This window comes from Aplysia californica, unplaced genomic scaffold (genome assembly GCF_000002075.1).
Source record: "Aplysia californica isolate F4 #8 unplaced genomic scaffold, AplCal3.0 scaffold00021, whole genome shotgun sequence".
In the NCBI taxonomy this organism is placed as follows: Eukaryota; Metazoa; Mollusca; class Gastropoda; order Aplysiida; family Aplysiidae; genus Aplysia; species Aplysia californica.
The window spans coordinates 695266-722646 of record NW_004797291.1 but is presented as its reverse complement, the minus strand read 5'-3'; the positions used below and the strand labels follow the sequence as shown (position 1 = coordinate 722646).

The following is a 27381-nucleotide window of genomic DNA, read 5'->3' as shown; positions in this document are numbered from 1 at the left end:
TGTCCTAAAATCACGACTTTTGTTTCCGATAAATAAGATCTATATTTCTACATCCCACTATTTCTGATTTTCCTCTTGACGTCACTTTGCCCGAGTGCATTTGTTCAACACATAACAGGCAACTGGGTAAATACGAACAAGCTGACTTCACAAATGGACAGTAAAGGTACAGTTTCATCTGTTAACTCATTGAGGATCTGACAACCCTTGAAGCCTCACTGTTTTGGTGCTCTTGAAATACACCCCCTCCCCCACCCCCATGAATTCGTTGTTTTCCAATTCGGTTGAAAATGACAGGCAACAAACTGCAAACTGTTTATATGTAAATTCGCGATTCTGATCTACCATGTATGGTGCACCGAAATGTGCTTCAACATTGTCTTTGGTCTGCTGCTGATCGGACATATATTTATGTGTCCGCTACTGTCTCAAAAGAGTCAATACAAGTGTAAGTGGCCCAATGTGTTTACTCGATCAAACATGGATATTGATGCATAAAGGAGATATCAGTCTTACAATGTGCAACGCCTTAAAACTATAACAGTTGTGGAAGGTGGGATGGGTGGGGTTGGAAGGCGCGCACTTCTTTTCTTTCTACTAGCTGTTTCCTTTTTCATGCTTTTTCCTTGGAGTTAAATGTCAGTTCTTGTGTCGTTGTGTTTCTTTGTCGGCCTTCTTAAACCACAAATTATGTGTCTTTAGGCCATTCCCAAAAAGGAGATATTAACATGTTCGCATGCACAGTAGAATTATAAATGGGCTGACTTGCCAATGTCATGCTCATACTGTGCCGAGACAACACGGGGAACTGCTGCTATTTCTTTCCTAATCCTTACAGTCGTCATTTTGCCTCTACTTCTTTTGTATGTTTGTCACTCTCTTGTGAACTGCTATTTACGGGGTGCCTTGATAGTCGAAGCAGACTTTGTGCTGTTGAGGCTGGAGAGGTGAGCAGAGAAAACCTGATTCCCCGTTTAGACTTCTCTGTTGACATCCACCCCTTGGTGCTCATATGACCTTATGCAGTTGCAAACGCCGTAAAAATCTTACTAAAATAAAAACAAAAAATCACAAATGCCCATCGTAGCGGAGAAAGATTTTAGCGTTACAGCTCTGTGCATATTTATCATGTGCTTGTTTGTTTACAACGGACTTTATTTTTTCGTTGGGGGACCACACCGCTAATGGTTATTTCTATTTTGCATAACTGCATGAAGCCACGCCTCTTTTTGTGTGAGCTATGAAGTAGAAACAGCTGCTCAGCAACGGTGGAAATACTGCTACAGCTGCACCCTCCAGAACGATGTAATATCGTTTGTGTACGTGTATTACGTTAGGTAGATTTTAATGACCCACATGTTGGCTGGGGCATAAGACTGGATGGCAATGTAGTCAGTCGAAACAGCGTTATCGTTGTTCATCCTTCTGTTCATAATTCGTGTATATAATAAAACTGATTGCGGAGCAGGTGGCTACGGACTTGAGCCACACGCCGCGAGCTGGAAGTCTGGGTTAAATGGGATCCGATTTGATTCTCGTTCTGTCCGGGCTATTTGTGTCTAAATTCTGAATCGTGTTTGAGTACTAGGTAAGAGCCCCCCCCCCCCTACCCACCTGCCACACACACACACACACACACACACACACACACACACACACACACACACACACACACACACACACACACACACACACACACACACACACACACACACACACACACACACGTGTCTGTGTAAGAGAGAGAGAGAGAGTTTCTTATTTGAGGAAAGGGGGGGGGGGGGTGGGGGGTTGTTGTTAAATCAAAACTGATACTCTTTTTTATGTTTCTAGTTTCAAATTTCTACTTTCAGTTTCAGTAATCCAAATCCCAGATGGCAGCTTGTGTGCGCTTCGATATGGTCATTTTTATCCAGTTTTATTATGATTCTATATGTTTTCTGGTGAAGTTTGGCAGATGTCTAACTGAAGTGCTCTAAACTAGGACTTAACCTTGGAAAATATGGTTATCTTTGTGTGAACTCAACGCAGCAAAGCTACCAATTTTTCTAGTGTAAGTCAATGAAGGGAACTTCATTGAAACTAATTATTTTTTCATTCTTTATTCATAAAGGCAAGGTTGACCACAGTGCCTTGACCATATCCCACCTGGTCTTGAGATGAACAGATGCAGGAATCAGACTGGGGGAAGCACCACCACTACAGCAACATCAGCAACAGCGGAGGAGCCTCATGGCTATCTCAGGAGAAGGAATGTTGTGATGGCCACTGTGGGCGTGGTGCTGTTGGCGGCTCTGTACTCCGTCCACCCTGGGTACTACAGGTGAGCCTGGGAGTAGCTGTACTATAGAGTATGGTTAGTGTTTAATATACCTTTCAATGGGAAAAAACTATAGAAAAAAACAACCTCCCCAGATATTCACTGACGTTTGGAAATTCCAATCGGGCTTATCGGCTTGTAGCCCAACGTAATACCGACTGAGCTAATGGCGTTGTGTCCTACTGGCGTGGTTGACTTGGTTTAGACTTTTGTCCTTGGTAGGGGGAATAGGGAGATTGTTGGTTTTTTCTGCCTGTTGTTTTGCTTATTTTTTTTACTGAGTGGGGGATGACCTGAAGTACATGTACAAGTTCTTAAAAAAACAGGAAATTGAAATTCTTTTATTATGCCATACAAATTTTACTTTTCTAACATGGCAAAATTTATTTCCTTTCAATTATTGTTAACCTCACATAGACAGGGTTTGCTTAAGTTTGACACAGAATGAAAGCAAATTCTGCTTATAAACTTGTTGTGCCCACCTGTGGCATTCACAAGGAGCTCATATTAATGTTTTGTCCTTTTGTCCCCACTGTCAGTGCCAGAGGGTCTAGCGTTGATGTTGAGAGTGTGACCGGACCTGCGACACAACGCCAAGACCAGCCCTCTGGAGACCTCTACTCTGTGGTGTTTGATGCTGGAAGCACCGGATCTCGCATGTTTGTCTTTCACTTCAAGCTTAAAGGTAATGGCGATAGGCGAGAGGGATTTGAGTGCTGATACAAACAAGTTTTTAAAAGTTTGATTTTAAACGTTTCCTATGTGGTGTCTTTTTCCTTTCCGATGATTCCAATTCAAGTTCATGGGTGTGTAAGGCTGGTGAATGAGTGAAAGAATAAGTCTTTTTATTTATGTTTTTTCTTTCTTGGTCTTATTTGGTATCTTTTCTACAATATATGTGAAATCACAGTATTCTACCATTCATTCTGTTATTTTGTCTATGGACTGACTTCATTGTAGGCTACATCGATCAATTATAATTTGTTCTATATCTTTTTTATATAAGTTAACCTGTGACACTAGCTCAAGTATTTATCTATCATTGAAGGCTTTTAGCATGTGATATTGACATGACAGAGCATTCAAGTCTTCAATCTAGCTATTCAGTGTTATAGCACAGTGCTGTTTGGTTGTTTCATTTAATTTGTGAACAAAGGGTGCTACTGGTACTTCCTACTTCTTTCTTGTCCATGTTTAAAGATTACCTAATTATCTGATGTCTTGCCTTTTTGCACGATCCTGTTGCTGTATGTTCTTCTTGGTCATGTTTGTGTTCTGTGTCTCCTCCTCCTCCTCCTCCTCCTCCTCCTCCTCCTCCTCCTCCTCCTCCTCCTCCTCCTATTCCTCCTCCTTCCATCTGCATTCCTCAACTTACTGTTCAGAATGTATGAAACTGATTATTCCAGATGATCGGGAGGGAGAAAGTGTTCTTCTGGAGCGTGAGGTTTTTGAGGCCATTGAGCCAGGAATTTCATCATATGCAAAAACTCCCTCAGAGGTAATCAGCATAATATTCTGTTCTGTGTGAATTAATCATGATTTTTTTTCCTCTGTCACCGTCTGTCTCTGTCCTTTTTTTGTAGGTGATAGGTCAGCGCAGGGGAGAGGTCTGCTTTTACTTAAAAACAGTGTTTCTATTGCCCATGCCAATATTGCAGCAATTGCTTTAAACCTTTCAGCCCCAGTTGTATATATTTTCCTAATAAGTTCTTATTCCGACAAACTCAATTGTATACACTTTACCCACACAGGGTGCAAGCCATCTCAACCCAGTCGCGCACTTCTACTGTAATTTGGCCAATTCTCTCTGAGAAAAATTCTGCGTGTCATCTTCTAAAACTTCAGAGAAAAGCTGTATCAAAATGCTTTGGTCTACAAAAAATAATAGACACAATCCGTATTGGCTGGACCAGAGGAGTCAAGGGCTGCAGTGTTACTGTTACCGGGGATAGAGGGAAAAGAAGGCTAAAGACACCATGGTGCTGTGAAGTTCTTAAAAATGAGTGGTTGTATTTCTCTTTGTGTAAATAACTGACATAGGCAGCAGTTGACAGAAAGGAGGAGGCATTTTCTGCAAAAGTTCTCCTTGTCAGTGGATTTCAGAAATCTTTCTAAACATACATAGCTTTTTTCAGATGACTATAATATAATGACAACTCAATATTTTGTTTGTTTTACTTTGAAAACTTAACTGAGGTAGGGGTTGATTTCACTTTGAAGTGATAAAAATATGTTTCTGTTTTTCTGGAATGTAAAAAAGCAACACTTATACTGAAATAGTGGTTGATTTGACCTTGATTAATTGTGTATTTGCACATTTTGTCCGGCCAGGCGGCTGACAGCTTGGCTCCCCTACTGCAGAAAGCTGTGTCCAGTGTACCGGTCGGCCAGCAGAATGCGACCCTGATCACCTTGAAGGCCACAGCGGGACTGAGACTGCTGCCCAAAGAGAAAGGAGACCAGATCATGGCAGAGGTGAGCTGTGGCCGGGACAGGGCTTTGTTTACCCTTTTTAATGTACTATCGACATTGTCTAAGTCTTCCATCCATTGTCGAGGAGAAAAGTTGTTGTCTTAGACAGGTGGGCGTCTTCGAAAGAGTGATTGTAATATATTTAACTCTTTTAAGGACACAAGTTTCATGGAGTTGTATTAAGAAAGTGACGTGTTCGTACTCCGATCTATCATTTGTGGAAAAACATAAAGTTGAAGAGTGGGTGTTTGATGGGTGCTCTGGTGTGGTTTGCTCCTTTCCTATCAAACATCTATCATCCTGATCTCCCATCCTTCTTTTTTTGTGTTTGTTACTCTTTTGTAACACCTCTAGTCTTCTGCACTTTTATGACCTTATTGCGTTACAAGTACTGCAAAACTCGTACTAGAACTTTATTGAAAGAGAGGTTCTTGTCCAAGGTTGTCTCATGGTAGTGAAACTTGGATTGTTCAATGGATTCAACCAAGTGCAGAATGTAAAGTAACAATTTTTTTTCTTCGTAATGAAAATAAGTTTTTGGAAGGTGAAGTTGACATCCTATTATTTATTAATTTATTGTTATTACATGTGTATAAGAAACAATTTAAGTTGTTCCAAATGCAAAATCTATTGTCACCTGTGAGAATGCTGGAAAAGGAGTAACTTTATGGGAAAGTCAAGGAAACTTTGAACGAGTCTCAGATTCAAATCCCAAATGCCGATGTTTTTGCAGAATTTTGTCAACGTACAGTGCCTCTTCAGCTAGTGTATTTTACTATTTTTTTGGTTTGAGGCACTCTTCAATTTAAGTAACTTTCTTTTCCAAAGCAAACTGACTAAAGGAAACGTGTTGAGAAAGATGAAATAAAAACGAGGGCAAGAATTAAAATGCAATATTGTATGGGTTAGACGTTAATGTTCTTTGACATGGATCTTTGTAATTTGTTATGTATTTCACAAGAAAAACGTAACAACACATGTTTGCTTGTTTACATAAATGTAAATGATGCATTTATTCACTTTAGAGGCTTTTGCTTTCGTGAAAATCCGAAAGTGAAATGGCTGCACATACTTTTGATAAGCATGGTGTCTTTTACTCTTTATGCAGGTACGGGACCTTATGAAGAGTTCCCCCTTTCTTCTTCCAGACCCAAGCAAAATTATGGTGATGGGAGGAGAGGAAGAAGGTGAGAATTTCTAAGACCTTTCTGTAAATGAGGTTTCAGCTTTTTTTATTAGCATTTTTTGTTTATATATTATGGCTTTATCTAGAATTGTATTTTTACAGTTTGACTGGGAAGGAAACCACAGTAATTATTTTTGATGGACTTAAACATTTTTTTCATGCTATTTATATGTGGTCATTTGCATCTCTGATAGCAGCTATACTTCTTTGTTTCTTTTTCTGGTTTCCAAATTCAAATATCTCAGTTTGTAATCTGTCAGCATGTCTTGTCAGTGTACCAACTTGCTGCTTTCCATGTCTTTTGGGTCAGTCAACTTGGATTTTAAGTGTAAAGATATAATAATCTTTTTAAGATTTATCATTTTTATTCAACTATGTGTTTCCTCTTTTTCATAATTTCAGCTGAGACAATAAGGAGTCTTTCTCTTTCATATATATTTTTTGGCTTAAAATTTTTACTCTGTTTCAGGCATTTTTGCTTGGGTGACGGTTAACTTTTTACTTGGTGAGTTCACTAAAATCGTGTTTGTTATTCATAAGACTTTAGGAGAGAGTTGTTTATCATAATATTAGTATGATAATAATAGTGAAATTGATAGAGTGCCATTATTTGGAAATGAAAGGGATGGATCTTTTCGATGTGAAGTTGATGCCTATTTTTTCCACAGCCTGTACATTATCACTGTTATAAGAGTTATTTTTTTACTAGTTTATTTTTTCAGATATACACTCTATGTAGGTATTTATCAAATGTTAAGAAAGTCTTGTGACTAATCTTGTTAATGTACACAGTTACTTTACTATTTTTCACTTTTCTAAAAAACCTGATGACATGTTACATTTTCATGAAAATATAAATAATACACATAATTTCCTGGTTAATGTATAGGCTCTGTGACCAATATATTTTCTGCAGTTTTCATTGTTATAAGCTTAGTTGACATGCTGATTTGTCCTTGTCCTTGTTCATTTGTTAATAATAAAAAGACTGACTACTTTGAGATCTTTTTTATGACTCTTTAAGCATTTGCTGAAATTTTTGGTCTCTCGAACTACTTCTCGTTTCTCCATGAGTTAAGAGTTGTGTACTTTTTGTCTCCAGATGTATTGTGGGATAGTGACCCTGATAACACAGTGGCGACATTTGACTTAGGGGGTGGATCCATGCAAGTGACCTTTGAACTTTCAGATAACGTAAGCCAAGTTTTTATAAATGATTTTGTTTCTTTTTCACTTTCTCATATTAATTTCACTTTTGTTTTCTTCAGTTATACCCTATTCGGTTGTAGTATAGTTACATTGAGCTCATTTGGCAGTCTTCCTCCTAAATAGCCTAATAGTGTTGATAGGAATAGGGATGTTAAACCCATATACTTTCTCATTTGACAGCTATTGCATGGACCTGAAGTATTCTGTAGCAGTGATTGTAATGATGAATGAAGTGGTAACGTATCATCTAAGTAAGAGGAACAACTAATTCTAATTGTGCTCCTCATGTGTGCTGTGTTTAATCTATCTATATTTTTAAAATAGGAATGTGGAATTGACAGAGGATGATACGGTTTTGGTGCAATACAGTAACTTTTTTTTTATATGGCATATATACACTTGCTATTTTGAAACTCACATTTAAAACTAGTTTTGGTTTCATGTTTGTGGCACCTTTGAAAATTAAAATTCCAGTTACAGAAAATGATGGCGAATGGATGTATTAAAAAAACAAGTTTTTTTAAAATCATTGATATTCCTAACAAAAAAAAAGCCTCTTGCAAATTAATTTTCTTTCAGTTTTCCACCTTTACCAATGTCATTTGATTTATTTGCAGGCTAATCTATCCGATGTTCAAGTGAGAGAATTGTACAAGTTAAAACTGTTGCAAGCTTATTTCCTTGTGTTTACATACAGGTAAGGATGTTACATCCTACTACCACTTTTGTCCTTTATTTTACTTCCATTCATCAGTTGTTTCTCTGCCTTTCAAATGTTGAACAGTGTATGTCTAGCTTTATGTTAAACTTCAGCAACAGCGAGTTATTTCTTCTACCTGCTTATGAAGGTTCATGTTGATTCCTTGACTCATTGTCATGGGCCAGGTGACGATATCAAGATAATTTGAATTACTGAATAATTGAAGAAAGAAAATAGTATAGAAATTCACAGAATCCTCCCCCCAAGGGTAACTCATTTCAGGTCTCCAGGTTGTCAGCTAAACAAAGACATGCTTTCATGGTAATGGTGTAAAACAGTCTGATAAACATATGTGAGACAGCGTGGTGAAATCAGGCGCTCGTCAAAATAATGAAATCAAAGAAATCAGCATTTTTTTTTGCCTATTGGTAATGTTTTTCTCATTTTCCCTTTTTTGTCCGTTAATAAAAATAATTTTGTGTTGATTATACTGAAAAATATTGAGTAAAGGCACAAAAAATGTAAATTCTCAGTCTCCAAGGACTTTCAGGCTATGGAAGTTACCAAACTTTGGCGGCCATTTTCTCGCAAACTTTACCTCTGAAACCAGGCGACCCTGACCTCCTTCAGTCGCAAATATTTCGTCTTCTATTCAACATAGATGGATATTTTTTTCATCAAAAGAAAGGCAAATTAATAGGCTTTAAGATGATACCGATACCCCATATGCCCAAAAATTGACGAGTGCCTGATTTCACCACCTTGTATCACATATTAGATTGTAGCCTGTGGAGGGGAATCTGCTTTCAGATTCACGTGGGAGGAGAGGGAGGAGAAAGAGTGGTCTTGACCCAATACTGCATGTTGTGAGTCTTGAAGACAGAAGAAACAGTTTTTAATTAAAATCGTGTGCAGGCGTTAACCGCAATGTTTTTTGCAGTCCTAATATGAATTGAAATGCTATTTTGTTTCATCAAGAAAAATGACTTGCTTAAAGTACATAAGTGTTGTAAATGGTGCGAATGAATTCGGCATGGTGCTAAAAATAAGAGGGCTTAGTCACTATTAATAAGCATGTTCATAAGAAACTGCTGCATTACAAACATGGCAAATTCCTTTAAAAATCCCCCCTTATCTCTCTGCCCCTGCCCTTCCCCTTCCACACACCATCATTGTCTCCTCACAATTTAAAAAAAATTGAATTGTTTTCAACAGTTACCTTGGAAGTGGTCTAAAGTCTGGGCGGCTTGGCATCATGGGGAGAGGGGAAGGCCATTTTGGTAAGACCCGACAGTTTCTGGATCAATAGGACATTCTCATTAATACCAGTTGTTGGAGTGTTTATTGAGATATGTCACTTTAAAGTCCTCGCATTTCCTTTGCTGAACTCTAGTTAATTTTGATAAAATAAGATTGTCTCAGGCAGTATGGCCAGAAAGAGCTGATCTTATTAAACTAAAGAGCCATTAAGCATGTCTTGGTTAAAGAAATACAACTCAGCAATCTCTTTTTACTGTTATTCTTAACTTCTTTAACTCTTTATCTCCAAGGGGGGTAAACCCACTATGCTGGGGCCTGTTTTTGGTACTTAATCTAAAAATGACAAAATCGTCGCTAAATTGGTAATTAAATCAAAACAAGTGAACCTATTTTGATAGTTCTTTATCTAATGAATGAAACCCCGATAAAAGAGACCATGGAAAAGTAATTTGATTTCGAAGTGGTAAGTGGCAAGCCGCCAAGAGATAAAAAGTTTAAAATGTCGTGCAATCATTATACGTCAATTTCAGATTGTTCATTGTAACATAGAGAAAGTTTTAAAGTTTTTGAAGGTTATGAATTTATTTTCTTGATTGAAAAATTTTCTTTTGTTATCTACTCTCAGCTGGATTGTCGGAGCAGGCAGAAGATGACGGAAATGTCTTGCTGTCTCCGTGTTTCCCGGCAGAGTTCAACACAACTTGGCGCCACGGAGAACACATTTTTCTGGTCAAGTGAGTTGATGTGGGCTGAATCTTGTATTTGTAGGGTCTTACTCAGCTGGTGAATGGGTTTATTTAGGTCAATTATGATAGTTTAGCTGCATTATCAATTAATATTTTAGTTGAAATATGTTTTCACTTGTGGTGCATGGGCACAATTAGAGGCCACATGCACCACAAACCACAACAGCATAACTGAAAAGATCCATATAAAAAGCATACAAGTACATCAGCACACCGGCCTACCACCCTCTATTTTACGTGAAGAAATAATGAGAAGTCTAAGAGTGGATATGAGGCAACAAATGATTAGGGGTTCATTGCACGAGACTATTTTCTTGTGAGTACATAAAAGGTAAAGTTTCTTGTGTGCTATGAAGGCCCATGGAGTTTGAGTTTGTCATGCTTTCTGTAGCATGAAATGGGAAAAAAAACCCAACCAAAATCATGTTGTAGACAGGATAAATGCATGTCAGGCTTCAGGCTGTATCTCTACCAACCCCACCCCCATAGAGGATGCCAGTAGCCACTTTGCACCTGGGTGGGATTTGAGGAAAGAAAATGTGCTGTCTTTTTATAGAACAATATGTGAAATCCAGAACAACTTGGAAACTAGGAATTGAACCCACAATCTTTCAATCATGTGATTGGGAGTGTAGAGACCTTGAGTAAGTCTTCAGAACTACTACAAAGAGTTATTTCTAGATACAGATTTTTAGTATGTTTCTTCTCCTACTATAAGAACTATTATATTCATTAATCTTGTAGAAGTGTTTATATTTATTCAAAATGATAAATATCATGTAGATGACAGGGACGTTTTGTTTTCAGATTCTGCAATGTAAGACACTTCAAATATTTTTCAAATTTTGTAAACATCTGTCAATTAACCTTAGTCTCAAAATTCTTCCATTAGAAGTATTATATTAACTAATCTTGTAAAAGTGTTTATACTTGGCCTATTTTGTTCTGCAGCATTATTTTCCCATATGACACTTCAAATATTTTTCAAAATCTGTAAAACTGATCTGGCGGTTCACTTTAGTCTCACAAATCTTTTCCAATCCAATATGTGTGTGTTTATTCTTCTCAGGGGCACATCCACATCCAGCTCAGGCTTGAAGCTTTGTAAACAGGCTGTAGACAACTTTGTGCACAAAGGGAGCTTTATCAAGAACAAACAACTGCATCAAAGAGAACTACATTTATTCTCCTACTATTTCGATGTGGCCAGATGGGCGGGGTTGATCCCAGAAAGTGCCACACATAAACTCATGACACCCGCTGATTTTCTACAAGCTGCTGAACACTGTAAGTTGGTAGCATTATGTAACGTTATTTCCTTTTTTGGAAGTTGGATTGCCTTCGATCTGCATGAAAGACATGAGATTCCTGAGGGAAAGTATGTACTTAAAGGATGACCATTGTGATATTGTCAGTGATGTGTATACACAGGTCTACTGTTATATCAACAGCTTTTTTTTTTCATCTTCAGTAATGTTTTCTCATCTGTTGGGTCTTCTGCCAGTTTGTCATATTTCTCCTTGGGTGCTCTTGAACTGCCTCATTTTTGCCCTTTTGTTCAGTTTCCTCTTAGTGATTTTGTCAAGAACCTTGATTTTTGTTTGTGTGTAAACTGGTGCTTGTCAACTTTTGTATGGCCAGCGCCTAAATTTGCCACCTTTGAGAGGCTAAATTTTTCATACCGCCCACCTACACATATTTCCAAGTGGGGCTTTAATTACCACCTGTCAATACTTGGGTGATCCCCACCGTCCACTAAAATGACCTGACAGCCAAAGAGGTTTTCCAGGTTGGTAAGCATGGTTGTATATTGTTGAAATATAGCCTGTGCCTCTCACACCCAGCGATAGGAGCCCCTTTTGCAATAGTTTACCTTAGGCCTTTTGATTCATCTTTGCCATAGCCCCTTGTTTCTCTCTTTCAGATTGTGTAAAGGAAAACATGTCAGAGGCGTACCCTTTCCTGTGTATGGATCTGTTGTACATTTATTCTATGTTGACTGAGGGTTTTGGTCTGGCCCCTGACAGGCAGTGCCATGTGAGTAAAGCCTGCAGTTTTCAAAATGACAGTAACATTCATTTCTTTTCCATTCAGAGAAAAAAAAATTAGGTGTTTTAACAAGAATTTATTAGTTGCTTTTCCATTAACCGCAGTTTCGAAGGGTGAACTCGATTTTTTAAAGCTGAAATGTCTTCTTTCTTTGTTTATTTGAAGACTGAATGCTGTATTTAAAAATGAAAACAGAAAACAAAGAAAAAAACATTGCTGTAAGGATACTAACTTTTGATTTAAAAAAACATGCTTCAAATGAGTAAGTGAACTCGAAAAAAAACCCTCCTCTTACTGGAAATGATTGTACAAAAACCTTTTCATACAAGTGTTCCTCCCTCTGTTCCTGAATCAGGTAGAACAAAAAATCCTTGGCCGTGAGGTGAGCTGGAGCCTTGGAGCTGCCCTGTCCACTCTGTCCCAGAGGTTCACCTTCTCCGCCGTCTACTTGTGATAGTGGCCACAGTTTGCTTTGTGTTGTTTGTGGTAAGTCCTGGTAAAACTATTTTACTTGGCTTTGGTCATAGGGCGATTTACCATTTGGGATTATAGCATGTTTTTCTTTTCTTTTTTTTTTCGTTGTTATTTTCTCAAATGAATAGATTAAGAAAGATTACTAAAATTTCCTTGTGCTTTGATTTCCCCTGAAAGAGCAAGGTTTTATTCGTGAGATTTTTTAGTATTTTATTCAAAAGTAATGATAATAATTTTCCATGGTAGACTATCCTTTAAAGTACCTAAATTGTGTTTGTGGGGGGCATAATATTATCCAATTAGGTGGTTGGCGGATGCTCTAGTGTGGTTTGATCCCTCTTTCTTATCAAACATCTATTGTCCTCATCTCCCCTTTTCTTTGCAGATCTCTAGTGACACCTCTTATCTTTGTCACTTATATGACTTATTTCTGTTGCAAGTGCCGTAAAACTATACTTAAAGAATTCCTAACTAATTTGACCAATTAACGCTATCACATACTAAGTCTGTAGTGATTATAATTGTTTTTCTGCATTGTCATGTGAAACATTTTTTTCCCCTCCACAGCTGTGCCTCTGGTAACAGTCCCTCAGTGTTCAAGCAATATGTTTTCCTCCTGGTACAGAAGGATGACTGTCTTTGTATTGTGATACATGGAGCAATTGTCATATGTGGTGCTTGTCCCAGCTGTGATATCTTGTAGATGGGTTTGTTTTTTTGTAGGCAAATGACAGAATTATAAGCAAGATCTACTTTATTTCAGATTTACTCCTGTTCCATAAGTGGCTGGAGACTTGTTTGTATAAAAGAAATATCTGGTTTTTCATATTATATATGTTCTGCAGGAAATTGAATTGTATATTATACCATATTACATATGATTTTTACCAAATCACTCATATTTCATTAGGGGGTGGGATGGTGGGGGGATAGTTTGAGAGGTGGAAGGGTGGTTTGTTGTACTTTTTTTTGTTTTTAAGTGACATATATGTTGCTTCTGGAATTGGAAAATGGTATGCATTGTTTGTTTTGAACTGGCATACTGAAGTGAGATATATTGTTTTTTGAATAATGTTTATTACATGAGTGCTGGGAGATGAATTTTTATTGTCTTTGTGTCTTGGAGTACCATGCTAAATGCTGAGATTATCTCAAATTCAACGCTTTTTTCAAGTTTGTGTATTCTTTGAAAGTTAGAGGTTTAAGTTTGGTCGCTTTTAAGCACAAGGGAACTATCCCAAAAAAAACTGTTTTGAGAAAATCGAAGGTAAAGTTTTTGCCTCTTGTACAGTTTCTTTAACTCATTCGCTACATATTATTTTCGGCTTGTGGACGAATTTTTTTCAGGAGGGCGAAATGAGATGATGACTAGTGCGCAGTTCACAGGTCTTGGGGGCCATAAATTCAAATAAATATCAACATATTATATACCAACATTTTCAGTATGGTTTGTAGAATACATCTGTATCGTTTATTTGAGTATTTTTCAACTTTGGTTCCTGTAAGAGGCGATTATGCAACACAATAGTGATTGGCTGCGGATTAAATTTGAAAACAAAAAATTAATAATCTCAGATGAAACTAAAAAAATATGTTTGCACCTAGTCAAATTATACATCAAAATAACCATAACTGTATATAGAACAGGAAAATATTGACAAATGAGCAGTTATTTACATACATTTCATAATATTTGTACATTTGAATCATAACCTCCGATATTGAAAAAAAATTTTTTAAAAATAATTTTTAAAAAAGGATCGCAAACAGAAAAAACACTAGTATCTTATATGGAATTATTCAGAATTGCATTTGGAATAAACCTATACATGTCTTGGGTGGTACTTTTTGAGTAAATTCACCAAAAGGTAGTGATTTTGGGGAGAAAAAAAATATTTTGACTATATAGATCTAGGTCTAGATCTAGCACTCAAAAATATTGATTTCTCAAATACAGTGCACTGGCAATTTGAGTCCAGTAGTATCAATATTATAAAGAAGAGTCCTACACTTCTTTAGTGAGCAAAATAATGATACATTTTGTTGTGTAAAAGTACTAAGACTGGTGTCTGGGCTATAATTTGGGCTTTGCGATAAAACAATGTTGCATAAACTTTGAAATCGTGTTTCAAAACTGAATCAAAACTTCCGATTTTCGGTGGAAACGCTTGAACCGGAAGTCAACTTTTTATTATGACCTTTATTTTAACATGGATATGTGGATTGGAATAGAAACCTAGCTAAAATTGAACGTCGGTTCTCGAGCCGCCGGGAGCGGCTTAGCGTATTTCGGCACTTTAGCCGCGCCACCCCCCACGGCTCGGCGTAGCGAATGAGTTAAAAGACAAGGAGAGTTTTCTCTATTGCCATACAAATACACACCAATGAAACCAAACTTCTCCTCTAGGTAGGGCAATGCCCACTTTTGGTGTATGTCAAGATTTCTGGAGATCCCCGAAATCTGGGTTACCGGGCTTGTCCTTAAAAGCGACCATTTTAGGTTCTATTTATTTTTGTCCGATTCTGTTGAAATACTGGGTTTTTGTTTTTATGATCCAAAATATAAATATTTATACTGGTCAGCTCCAAATATACCAGGACCTTGTCTCACGTGAACTCAATAACAAGTGTGCTGTGACTTTGTAATGCTTTACCTGACATTAGAAGGTCTTTTCAAAGGTGGGATGCTTAGCAAAGTAGTAAGAGTAAAGACAGAAAAAGGGAAGAAAGGGGGTAAAGATGATGAATCATAGACACCTTAGTCTTGCCCATTCAAGCATGATACAAAATGTGTGCAATTCCACTGTTTTGTTTTTGTAAGTATTTTTACGGCTCTGGCAACTGCATAAGGTCATATGAGCGCACGGGACACATTAAACTTTTTCAGTTGGTTGGAAATTTTGAATTTTGCCCGGGTGGCGGCCGAAGCCTACTCTTATCGGTTTTAGACCACCAAGGGATCTTTAACGTGCACAACTTGCACACGGGCCCTCCGAGATTATTCCACTGTTTGGCAGAATGCATCCCTTGCTGGTGAGCTGTGGGTCTTACGGTATTGACCTGATCCCCCCTCCTCCTTTCCCCTTCCTGTGTTTTTTGGGATAGTGGCTTCTTAATTGTTTTTTTCTTGGTAGGTGTGCAGATATATGCATGTTTTGAGCTTGGTATAGTAGGAACTGTTCACTTCTCACTAAGTTGCAGACTAGGTTACTCAATTGGAGTTCAGATGTCAGTTCTGCTAAAGCACATGCACTGTTGCATTCCCCGTGGGTATTATTTTCAAATTGCATTAATTTAATACTTTTACATGTCTTCATATTTTGATTATTTTATATGGTTGAAAGTATCTTTCTTGAAAAGGCAGATGCTTTACTTTTACATTATTCTTTTGATCCAGCAGTCATTGGAGTTGGAGCCCTTTGGTCTGATTTATAGATATAATACAAATTGTATGAAATTTAGACCCCTACGAACTTTTAAAAGTGTATTTAAGGTGTTGGCAAGTCTTCTGTTTGGTCTCCTGACATTTTGCCAATGAGCTGCTCTTGGTTCACATTGTCTTTTGTAGTTTTCTTCCATTATACCTACTTCCCCTGAGCTTTTGCCATAAGATATCGCCATGCAATGTACATTATCTCTGATAATAGTATCAATTTACTCAGCCCGAAATACACACTTTTTATCGCCAGAGATCTTCAGACCTTTGGAGAAAATATATACTGTGGTGTTTGACAGACCACATGTCTCATTCATAGATTTCTTTTGGTCAGAGAGTTTGTTGCAACAAAATGTTTGTGTGACTACTTTCTTATTACCATTACACATCATATTTGTCATTTTATGAATACTCTAGACCTCATTATCATGACTGCGCTAGCAAAGTGGCACATCTCATTTTTGTTACTTTTGAGATAGGCCTACTGGTAAATGAAAAAAACCTGTTTAACTAGACTATTTATCATACAAAAATGGTAATACTTGCCAAGCATATTTCTTTTTTGACTGCTAGCACATTTTTGCTTTGATTTTTCCAAAAAATAGATATAGTACCACAAACAAAAGAAAAGGCTAGTGGCAGTTGCATTCTGTCCCAACTATGAGCTGTGTCGTTTTGCTTGCACAGTGACAATATGAACTTGGATGGTTGATTGCTGTTTTGGTATTTCTTACCCTTTGAAGTTCTTTTTCTGTGGTTGTGTAGTCCCTTACTGTGTTCTAGCAAAGTGTAGCTGCTCTATTGAAGAGCTCTTCTGCCATAAACTTTACCTCTACTCAACTTGGGCTTTCATATGAACTGAAATGGAATAGGTCCTCTTGTTTTGAATGACAGCTTCCTTTGAGGATTTCTTCAATAAAGTTCAGAGATTGCAAGCATCTAAATCTTGTAAATCTTTTGAGAAATCAGAAATAATTAGAATCTATTTTATTGAGAAGTCTCAATAACAGCACAAGAGATAACATTGGGGATCACTGTGTTTCCTGCTACATTTTGACTTTTATTTCACGTCATTAGAAAGAAATATAGCGTATCAGGTTGTTGAGATGCCTCGCTGCTGGTGAAAAGAAGGTCCAAGTTGATGAGAACAAACCTGGAAAAGGACCAGCTGATAAGAAATGTAGGGCAGAATCTTCCCCTCTGGAGGGTGAAAAACCATTTGATATTGATTTCCAAACTGTAAAAAGTTTATTACTACATTGGTTTTCAAGTGTAGTAAATTGTACCATTTTCTAGTCTTTCCATGCTGTCAACACTTGGATTAATTGTGTACTTAGAAACTTACAAATACACCTCCTCCCTCCCCTCAATTTTTGCTGCACACATTGCAAAATTTGTTTTTTCTATAGAATTCGTCTATTATTAAGTTTATCAGAGTTTAAATTAATGATTCTAACCGAACTTATCTCAGTTCTTTGCCATATGTTAGCTCCATAAATCTTATCTGATGTCATAATTTTTAATGACAAAAAGTTGATATGCGAGCATAAGGTTAAAGATATTTTTTCTTTGACAGATCTCAAGGAGCTGAGTTATTTACATGTATACTCTGAGCTATTTAATTTGAAAAATGTACAGGTTTTACATGCTTTATTTGTCCATGTAATGCTGAAAATCCTCATTTTATCCAATATTTGAAGTGCTCTTTTCTTGTATTTTGTGCTTCCACTTTAAACATAAAAAGAATACATGTATTTGATGTCAATGTCATATGTCAAAGCAAGTTCACTCACAGCTTCACTTTGAGGGGTTTGCTATTTATGCTGTTGGTTCCTCCTTGGGTCTGCTGAGCGTTTGTTCAAGAGACAGAAAGGAGCTGTTATACAACATGTTATTATTGTGGTGTTTTCTGGCTAATCAAGAATTTTATCAAAAGCGGAGAAGAAAAGCTTTAAGACCCTGAGATACTGGTCTTTTCTCAATTGCTATTTTAACACCCATCTGGACCAGATGTTTTTGTTATAATTGATCTCACTGAGGCTGTGCTCACTTCTCTTACCCTTCACTTTTGGATCATTATGTAACGTCATGCTTCTATTCCTCACTTAATGTCGAAGATTTCAACTTACACCCCTCTCCTGCACGTGTTTGGCTGGTGCTCCGGTGTGATTTGCTCCTTCTTTCCTATCAAACATCTATCGTCCTTACCTCTCCTCTTTTTTAAAAGTTTGTTACTCTCTTGTATTCGGCACAAATATGACCATATTGTGTGGCAAGTGCCATAAAACTCATCCTAAAACTAAACCCCTCTTCCTTTCCTCATGGTTTGGTCTGCTTTATCTACTTCTTTTCTGTCGGTGTCACCGTTAGTTCAATCTGTTCTTAGTGTAATGTGTTTGTTGTCATAGTGATTTGTAATCAATGACTCCACTCTGCTTTTGCTTTCTTTCTTCACACTCATCTGTCATTCCTGTTCTCTGTCCACATTTTATTTGAAGCTGCTTGGCCATTAAGTTTTTTTCGAGTACTGTTCTCAAGAACTTTTCTTACATGAATGCCATCTTTTTAGCTATTACTACTACTACCTATACTTATTCACTCATAAGCCTACATTAGAGAGAACAGAACTCCCGAAAGTGACATTCTGGCATTGATTTCTCTTTTTTCTTCTGCCGGTTCTAAAATGAAAATCATATTCAGTTTTCAGAAAATATTCATACCATGCAAAGTTTTGTAATATTAGAATGCTTTTCATTTTTACTGATTATATCTCAATTTGACCATTTTTAATGGCAAAGCCTTTTTTGAATGATAAAAGCCCTTCCTCTTACTTTTTTTGTTTTTGTAAAGTGTTTTACGGCGCTCGCAACTGCTTAAGGTCATATGAGCGCGCGGGACACACCTAATATTTTCAGTTGGTAGGAAATTTTGAATTTTGCCCGGGTGGCGGCCGAAGCCTACTCTTATCGATTTTAGACCACCAAGGGATCTTTAATGTGCGCAACTTGCACACGGGCCCTCCGAGATTTTTCGCCCTTGTCCGAGAAGGCTAGGTGTAGATCTTTCCTACCAGAAGATCAGGGGTGTGGCAGAAAGACAGCAGTAAGGAGGAGCTAAGGAGTAGCAGTAGAAAGGCTGCAGAAAGAGTCAGGAGCCCAGAGGAGGGGGCAAAGGAGGTGCGGGGGTGGGGGCAGAAAGTGGAATTGAAAGCAGACGACAGAACATTGCTAGAGAGCAGGAAAGGAGGTGAAAGGAGACAATTTTAGAGAAGAAAATTTTTCGGTCGCTACCCGGATTCGAACTCGGGACCTTTGAATGAGAGGCCAACACCTTAACCTCTAGGCCACGAACCCCCCCTCTTACTTTCACATTACACAATGCTTACCCACTGTGTCTCATCTATACTTCCTCAAATGATGACAGTCATCTCTTTAAGTTAATGAAATGCTCAGTATGGAAGTTTGTAACAATGGGGGGGGGACTTGGTTTTGAACAAAGGCATGGTATCTCCTCAACTAAACCTTAAGAGGTATTCTGAAAAAAAAAAATTTTTTTTTGTTGCAATTTTTTTTGCTCTGTGTATCTTAAAGGGATCCACAAGTCCCTTCAGTATATGGGCAAGAGATTGCAGGTGTACTTTTCATGTATTCTGAGCCCATAGGAATAGTAAGTAACTTTTATATTTTTATTGAAATTTTACACCTATGACTAGAGCTCATGTGAAACCTGTTGTAAGGGATCCATTTGTGTTAAATGTATTATTTTTACTATTTGCTGATCATGAACAAGAACATTACTAATAAAATTCTTGAAATTGATATTCGTTTAGTATCTTGAACAACAATAATCTTTGAAAAATTGTTTATTTTTAATTTGAATAAAAATGCTAGAAAAGTTAAGATTTATGTTTTTCAATTAACGATCTTTTTTCTATACTTAACATCCAGAATTTAGCAATAAATGTTGTGAGAAGTCAGGCCAAATTGTCTCTGATGAAAGTGTCTTTGTGAATTTTTTCTACCTTTTGAGTCTGGCGGGGGGGCTAATAAAATTTGTGTTGCCTGACAGAAATGTAATTCAATCTCCAATATATAATAAATATATCTATACTAGCTGGGCCCCTTTTCGATAAAAGGAATGATCGGTGCATTAACATCAACTGAAATTCATTGGCCTACTATATTTGTACACTATACAGTGTGAAACTCGGATTCAACGAGGTCGTCGGATCTGACCTAAAATCTCGTTGAATCCGAGTGTTCGTTACAGCAAACACGAGGTTTTGTGTAGATAATTACAGGCACTGAGCAAGTAATGTACAAGAGAAGTCACAAGTAGTGCCTAAAATGCCTGCATTTTATGAGCTGTGTAAAAAAAAAAGATCTCGTTGAATCCGAGCTCGTTAAATCCGAGTTCCACTGTACTGGAATGGAGCAATAAATCTTGGGAGATGCAAAAAATTAGAATGTCTAGATCTAGATCTGTACTCTCGAAACAAATTGCGCCTTGCAAAATATCACTTTCACACCGGATTTTCTAAAATAACAAAGACAGAAGCGTCGGCCTACAAAAGCGATCTGTGAAATAAAGGAAGTTAGCTTTTTGCAGCAAAACTGTCTCAAAACTTAAAAAACCAAGGGCGTCATGATCTGGAGAATATTTTAAAGAATCTTTTGGCGAAAACCGCATGTCGATCGATGCAGCCATTAAAAAGCCTTTTGAATGGCAAAATTCGGCCACCACAAATAGATAATAGATATCAATGACAATGTGCTGCATTGTGGTGAAATCTGGCGCACGCCAAAACGATGAAATTGAAGACACCAACATTTTAATATTTAGTTAAGAAATTTTTATTTTTGGCTCAATTCTGTTATGTCCATTTGAAAACAAAGTTCTTTATGGATTTTACTGAAAAACAATTAAAATTTTAAAAATATGTAAATTTGCAGTTTTCTAGGACACTCAAGGTTTGGAAGTCACCAAACTTGGTGGCCATTTTCTTGCTAATTTTTATCTGTGACACCTGGCGACCCATCTGCTTAATCACAAATAGCCCGACTTCTATTCAGGATAGATTTGTGGGGGTTTTTCCCATTAAAAGCAAATCAAATAAACAAGCTTCAAGATTACATCATTAACTCCATATGCCCAATGCCCAATAATTGACGAGCCCCCGATTCCACCGCGTTGAGACATATTCAGCACTTCACCATTTTCAATGGATAATTTCACCAAAGAGAACAGAGAGTATCACAGAGGAAACAATCTCTGGAAACAAATAATTCTCATCAAAATGATGGTCTAAATAAACACTGATGATGTCAAGTGATAGTAAAGTACTTGGGAGTTGTCCAGGACAGTGATTTTAACCTGTGGATCCTTTCTTATAGCTGGAAAGAAACCACCTTCTTTTGGTTTGATTTCTCCAGTATGTAGAGAGAGCTAACCTGGTCTGACTTGTTTATGTTAGAAAAACCAATATGGGTTCGAATCCCGTCGAAAGCCAGACTTTGTATCTTTGGGAAATGCCCTTTTCATGAATTTTCCTTACTTCACCCAGTTAAAGAATAGGTACCCAGCTAAGGACAACCAGGATTTTTTCAGTTTGTTAGTGTTTGAGCGTTTGATTAGCTGCTTGCACTGAATGCTTCCCAGGAAACCGAGAATGTTTCTGAGTATTCTTGGGTCTGTTGTGACATGTAAGAATAGTGCAAAGAGCTTGCTGTTGATTGGGGATATGTGCTATGCAAATGCTTCATCTTATTATAATTTGCAGAGTAGCCAAGTGAAAGCTAAACACAGGCTCACAGTAAGATGCCTATCGTATTCATTATCTGCAGAGTACATACAGCTCAAAATAAAACCAGGACCCCCTCCTCATGTGTCCTTTGTGTGACAACACAAAATGTGAGACGGTGGATAATCACCCATTCCACTGCACAGCCTAAATGGCATCAGAGCTGCACTTCTCCCTCCAAAGCATATAATAATAAGAGAACAGTCTAAGGAATATCACTGCAACTGCAGTAAACCTGCACATATCACTCCATGGCATTAGACAGAAAGACAAGAGCCCAAGTGTTGTTGGATCAATACCAATGACGACACCTGTAAGATCAGAGTGTTGGTGCTAGAAGCTAACCATCACAACAAGCTTGGACCAAAGTTTTATCTTCTCCAGTTCTAGGCCATTGCATTGTTATGAGTATTGTCGACCAAGTTGTCAAGAAATATGCAATATAATTAATTCATAAGGCAGGATGAAAGATGCATTTTATTCTTAATTATTTACAATGCTCAGGAACATTTGATGAAAAAAGAAGAATGTCTTGCACTTGCACGAGAGACGCGAATTATTCAACACCTTCGATATAATATAATTCTAGACAGACACAAAAGGGAAAAGAGAGTTCCACATTTCAAGCATTACAGTTTGATGCCAGAATAGTTCCAGTGCGCTCTTAACAAGGATGTACAAAGCGATTCCAGCATTCACGAAAACACACTGACAAAAATAGAAATTTTTAAAAACTGTTAATTCAGGGCAATATTGCTGTGACATTGCTTGCCTATGTTTAAAATAAATCTCATCAACACATGAGTGAACAAATTCCAATACACATACCTAAGGGTGGTGGAATTTTTTTTACAAATATCATAAGAGCATCACATTATGACTCACTCAAGGACATTTGCACCATTGAAGACAGCCACACTCAGCAAACTGTTCGCTGCAACTTCTCCAGTTTGTCAAACATGACAGCCACACAACAATAACCCACTCTGTAGATTTCATTTGCTAATACTACAAAATAACAAGACACTGATAGAAACAGAACATTTTTACCACCACAGTGACAAATTTCATGACAAAAGATGCAACACACCTGAAACGAACAATACTGTCTAAATAATTTGGCCTGTACAGAAATAAGCAAGAGTGAAAACAAAACAAACCAAACCAAGCCTGTAGTACATACATATAAGGTTAAAATACTCATTAGCATATTCAGACAGTTATTATGATTTATACTTTAAAAAATTCCTATCAACTTTAAAAAAACAACACAAAAATGAGCCATTTTCAGAAAGCTGAAGGAGACTGGGCTCTGTTTAAAGGTTTCCTTACAATTTCCATTCATCATCAGCCAAATAACAAATTTATGGCCAAGAAATATTTTGAAAGAGAGATCAAAGAAAGTAAATAACCCATCTCAAACACAAGTATACTGTAATCTTCATAACTGAATAAATAGATTTCCTTTGAGCAAATATCTCTAATATGAGTTACGAAAAATCTAAGGAACTGTGATCGACAAAAACCACTATGTCACAGGGAGCCGATCATTTGATTAATTATATTTTCTACAACTAACCTATGGTAATATTGACCATAAATGGTTAGGCATTGTCAAAGCAGGAGGACTTTTGTTTCGTTAGCAATTGGAACTAGACCTTGAGATAGGCAGTAAGCTAAGACAGTTACAAACCTAAGTTACATTACTAATCATAATTTGGAATAAAATTTTAAAAGATATTTATTACCTAGAAACAAGGATCTTTCTATGGCGTACAACTTGGACATTTTTTTCTGAATCTATTCTATTTTATGATGTGGTGGAAGGCTCTCATATAAGAAATGTTTTGGTGGGAGTGGGATAGACTGACTCTGGCATAGGTCTGACATGGGTCATTACTGTACCAAGTTGTTGATATGATATTCATGTGCTTGCCTGGGGAACAGAGGAACTACAATATTAATATTTTTTTTAAAACCAACATAGACAGAATACGGAAATTATATATCGGGTGTATGGATATCTCAATGAGGATGAAAAAATGTTTAACAATTTTTAGGAAATGATAAGTTGTTACAAGATGCTGACCATGAACTGTGAGCCTATGTGTGGGGTGTAAGGGGTGTGGGTTAGATAGTGTGTGTGTGCATTTGTGTGTGTGTGTGTGTGCGCGCTTGAGCGTGTGCGGGCATACTAACCACACATCACAGTTTGGGACAAACATAGTTAAAATTAAACTGAGCCCTTAATGCCAAGCAAAAACAACAGGAGAAGGAAATATTTTACATTGCAAATCTCTGAGAGTATGTATCCTGCAAAGGGTGTGTACAAGAGTGTGTGTGTGTGTGTGTGTGTGTGTCCAAACCTTGCAGCTGGTCTTTTTACAACTGCTGGTACCATGACAAAACTTGAGCTGTTCAGCTTGCTCTCCCCACAATGTGTTGAAAATGGTAATGGTATTGACAATTAATTAGTTAAATTTAAAGCTGCTAAAATCATAAATTGTTAGACTGGAACAGCAACTATGACTACCAAGGTACGAACTCTATAAATACAGCATGTAAAAAAATATAAGATAAAGCAAAAAACAAGAAAGAAAGAAAGAAAAAAGGGGGGAAAAAAAGGAAAAACCCCAAACTTAACAGTTTTGCTGTATATTGATTTTACAAATTACCATAGATAATGCTTCTGTAACTTTAAATTGCACGAAAAAAAAAGTGAATACTTTTTCAATAAGAACAACGGAGAATCTGTTCTCAAGAAATTATCACATGGTGAAATGATACGATACAAATAAAAATACAGATCACATCTTTCTTTTAAAGTCACAGGCATCTTTCTGATTATTAAATTACAGCTCTCTGTCTGTCTCTCTCTCTTTCTTTCGCCGTCTCTCTTTCTGTCTTTCCTTTTATCCATTTCTCTGTCTCTCTTTCTCTCTCCTCCCCCCCCCCCCTCTCTCTGTTAAAGTAGCATAAACAATCAATCAATGGGACTGAATATGTCTAGCAGGGGAAACATCACACAGCACTGAATCATTCAGATCAAGGATAACTTTACCATGTACAGGGAAGAACAACTCAAAATGGGGTACAACCTGATCTTTACCAGCCATAAAACTGAACCAAAATAATAAAATTAAATGGCGTTGTAGAACTCTAGTCTTCACGCTTCACAATTACTCCTCTTTGAGAAATATTCTTGAACACACTAAGCAGATGGATAGCCATGAAAACTCCCTGAACAACCAAGTTCAAGAATGCCCCATTAGGATTTGAACCACGGTAATCTCCAAGGTACTCCAGCAAGAAACTACCAACTCAGTTAAGGATGTACACACTATATATACACACTATATATACGCCCCAAGTCTATGATCTTGATCCAATCCATAAACATCAAGTAAGTATAGGGTGGGGGAAAAAATCTTCACCCCTCACTAAACCATTTGGTAAAATAGATAAGTATTTTTCTGGAGCTTTAGACATGGCTGAGCTCTTCTGCAAAGTAAAATATTAATTTGGGAAGAATGAAATTGAACGGTCACTAAAGTACATTTCTTTGGTCATTTTCTCCTCCATACAGGAGCATTCTGGATTGATACGACTTTTATTCCTTTCTCTCTACACATAGCCAAGAACTCCCAAAAATCCTATGCTTTGACTTGTTTACTACACTTAAACTATAACAGAGGGATAAAGTAGTATAGTAAAGAGCATTTGAAATATCCTGCCAGCTAACTGCTAAAAATATAATTGTGGTGTACTTAAGTGAACACGGAGCATGAGTACAGATGAGCTTAATACACTGAGTGAAATATTATCAATGAACATTGTCTACACACTTCTGGAAAGGATTGAAATCTCAAAATAGAATTTATCTCACTATGAAGACGCTCTCTGCAAAAAAAAAATAAAGTGAAAACATTTCCTTAGACTTAGACCATTCATAAGCAGGCTTTTTACTATTACATGCATGTATATTCTACCCTTTAAAAATATGAAGAAAAATCCTTTGACCATTTTCTAGCAGCATTCTTGTGGTTATTCATCAGCGTTGAACAGGAAGGATCTGATAGCAACCATACTATACTGCACCTTGACTCCATTCTAAAATAAATATAGTGTCTTTGCCGACATGTTTACTCTCTGAATGCTCCTGAATATTTATTTAACAAGTCTTGAGTGCACCTTCTTCAACTGCATACAGCTTTAAAGAACCTTTAATGAGCCTTCAAAATAATGGGAAAATATAGCCTGTCCAAATAATGAAATTCCATTCACTGATTAACCTTTCTAAGGACAATTTTTTATACTACAATATTGACAATAACATTGCTGCTCTTTTAATTCTTCACACTGTTCATTCTTTCACATGGTATAGATTTTAAAAACTGAAACTGCATGTATGCTAATAAAACGTCACAATCACCGACTATACTTCCTATTACAACCTCACAGCACTTTTCCAACAAACATTGATTTTGCATTGAGTCCAGCCACTTGTTATTTTCAAAAATGGTCCACAGAGCAAAACAAGCACACAGTTACCAATACATTACAATATTAACCGGATTTTACTGTCAGAGGCATGTTACAATAACAAAGCATATTGCCTGTGTCTTGATTCCATCCCTGCATCCCCCAAATAAAGCTGAACACTGTTTTTTCTCTCAGACATTGTTAACCACAATCATATCTACAATTTATGACATCATAATACGTCAAAAAGAACGCTCTACTCCAAATTTTGAGCAATTCTGGGAGATAAAAAGAAAGAAATTAAAATTTTATCAATTTTTTTGAAAATCAGTGTTCAGGCAAAGACACAGTCTGTTGGACATCGGCAATTCATTTCCCTCTAAACATTGTAGGCCTACATTGTACCTTCGGTAGCAAAGCCCATGCACACTTAACACATTGCTCCCTAACCATCACTCACATTTCCTGCAGGTAAATAACGAGAAATACGGAACAGGAAGCAAAATGCTATTTAACCGTTGCTTAACAGCCTTTAAAAATCATTTTCTCTTCAGTGCTCAATTGAAGCATGCAACATCTGTGTTGTCATAAGACATGCCTTACTGTCTAAACAGGGAAAAGATACTCAAGGATAATTCTTAATAAACTAAGTTTCTAAAAATATCATAGTCCAATAAAACCATGTACTGAGATAGACGGCTTGTTTTTTCAACATAACCCATTTACTGGTCTGTATGCATTGTATAATAACTAACTGTACAACTTCTCCTTTTGACAAAACAGTATTGATGATGAACATACATTCAATATGAAATGATGTACTAAATCAAAAATAGAACAATTATTTTATCGAAAAACCTAAGACTTGACAAATAAATTAAGTTCTCAGACAAAATCTGGAAAAATGCTTTCAAAATAGATTTGTATTGTTTATCCCCCAAGAAGAAGAAAGAAATGCATTTTTCATGTTCAGATCTCTTATGTCTATAGATACATACATAAACACACATATGTATGTATGTACATGCAGACAAACTTTCTGGACATGACAATGACAACAAATTCTTCTGTCCAGGGGCGACTCTACATAGCTGCTCTACAACTCAGCAGCGTCAGTGACAGAAAACTACCCTGAGACTAGGCATGGTCATGATAACAATTCCCTTATGTTTAACAAGTCTCCGTAGGCCTACACTTTTGTCAGCTTCTTACCAGACCTTCTACTTAATTATCATTCATCAATTATA

General features: G+C 37.0%; 1 protein-coding gene across 4 annotated transcripts in view; it reads left to right on the top strand.

The window, feature by feature from the left end:
• The window catches only part of LOC101851846 (ectonucleoside triphosphate diphosphohydrolase 5), a 23373-nt gene extending 9674 nt beyond the window's left edge, over positions 1-13699 (top strand). The window contains exons 1-15 of one of the 4 annotated variants that reach the window (XM_035972172.1): positions 1863-1943; positions 2114-2323; positions 2860-3005; positions 3727-3818; positions 4652-4795; positions 5901-5979; positions 6448-6483; positions 7081-7172; positions 7805-7884; positions 9103-9167; positions 9773-9881; positions 10963-11180; positions 11818-11930; positions 12298-12428; positions 12984-13699. In XM_035972172.1, the coding sequence (XP_035828065.1) occupies positions 2160-2323; positions 2860-3005; positions 3727-3818; positions 4652-4795; positions 5901-5979; positions 6448-6483; positions 7081-7172; positions 7805-7884; positions 9103-9167; positions 9773-9881; positions 10963-11180; positions 11818-11930; positions 12298-12396 (1437 nt within the window). In that variant the 5' untranslated portion in view covers positions 1863-1943; positions 2114-2159 and the 3' untranslated portion in view covers positions 12397-12428; positions 12984-13699. Of the gene's footprint in view, positions 1-1862; positions 1944-2113; positions 2324-2859; positions 3006-3726; positions 3819-4651; positions 4796-5900; positions 5980-6447; positions 6484-7080; positions 7173-7804; positions 7885-9102; positions 9168-9772; positions 9882-10962; positions 11181-11817; positions 11931-12297; positions 12429-12983 lie in introns of those variants that run through there. The other 3 variants (XM_035972173.1, XM_013087440.2, XM_013087459.2) reach the window with 3 other exon arrangements.
• The last annotated feature ends 13682 nt before the right edge of the window (positions 13700-27381 follow it).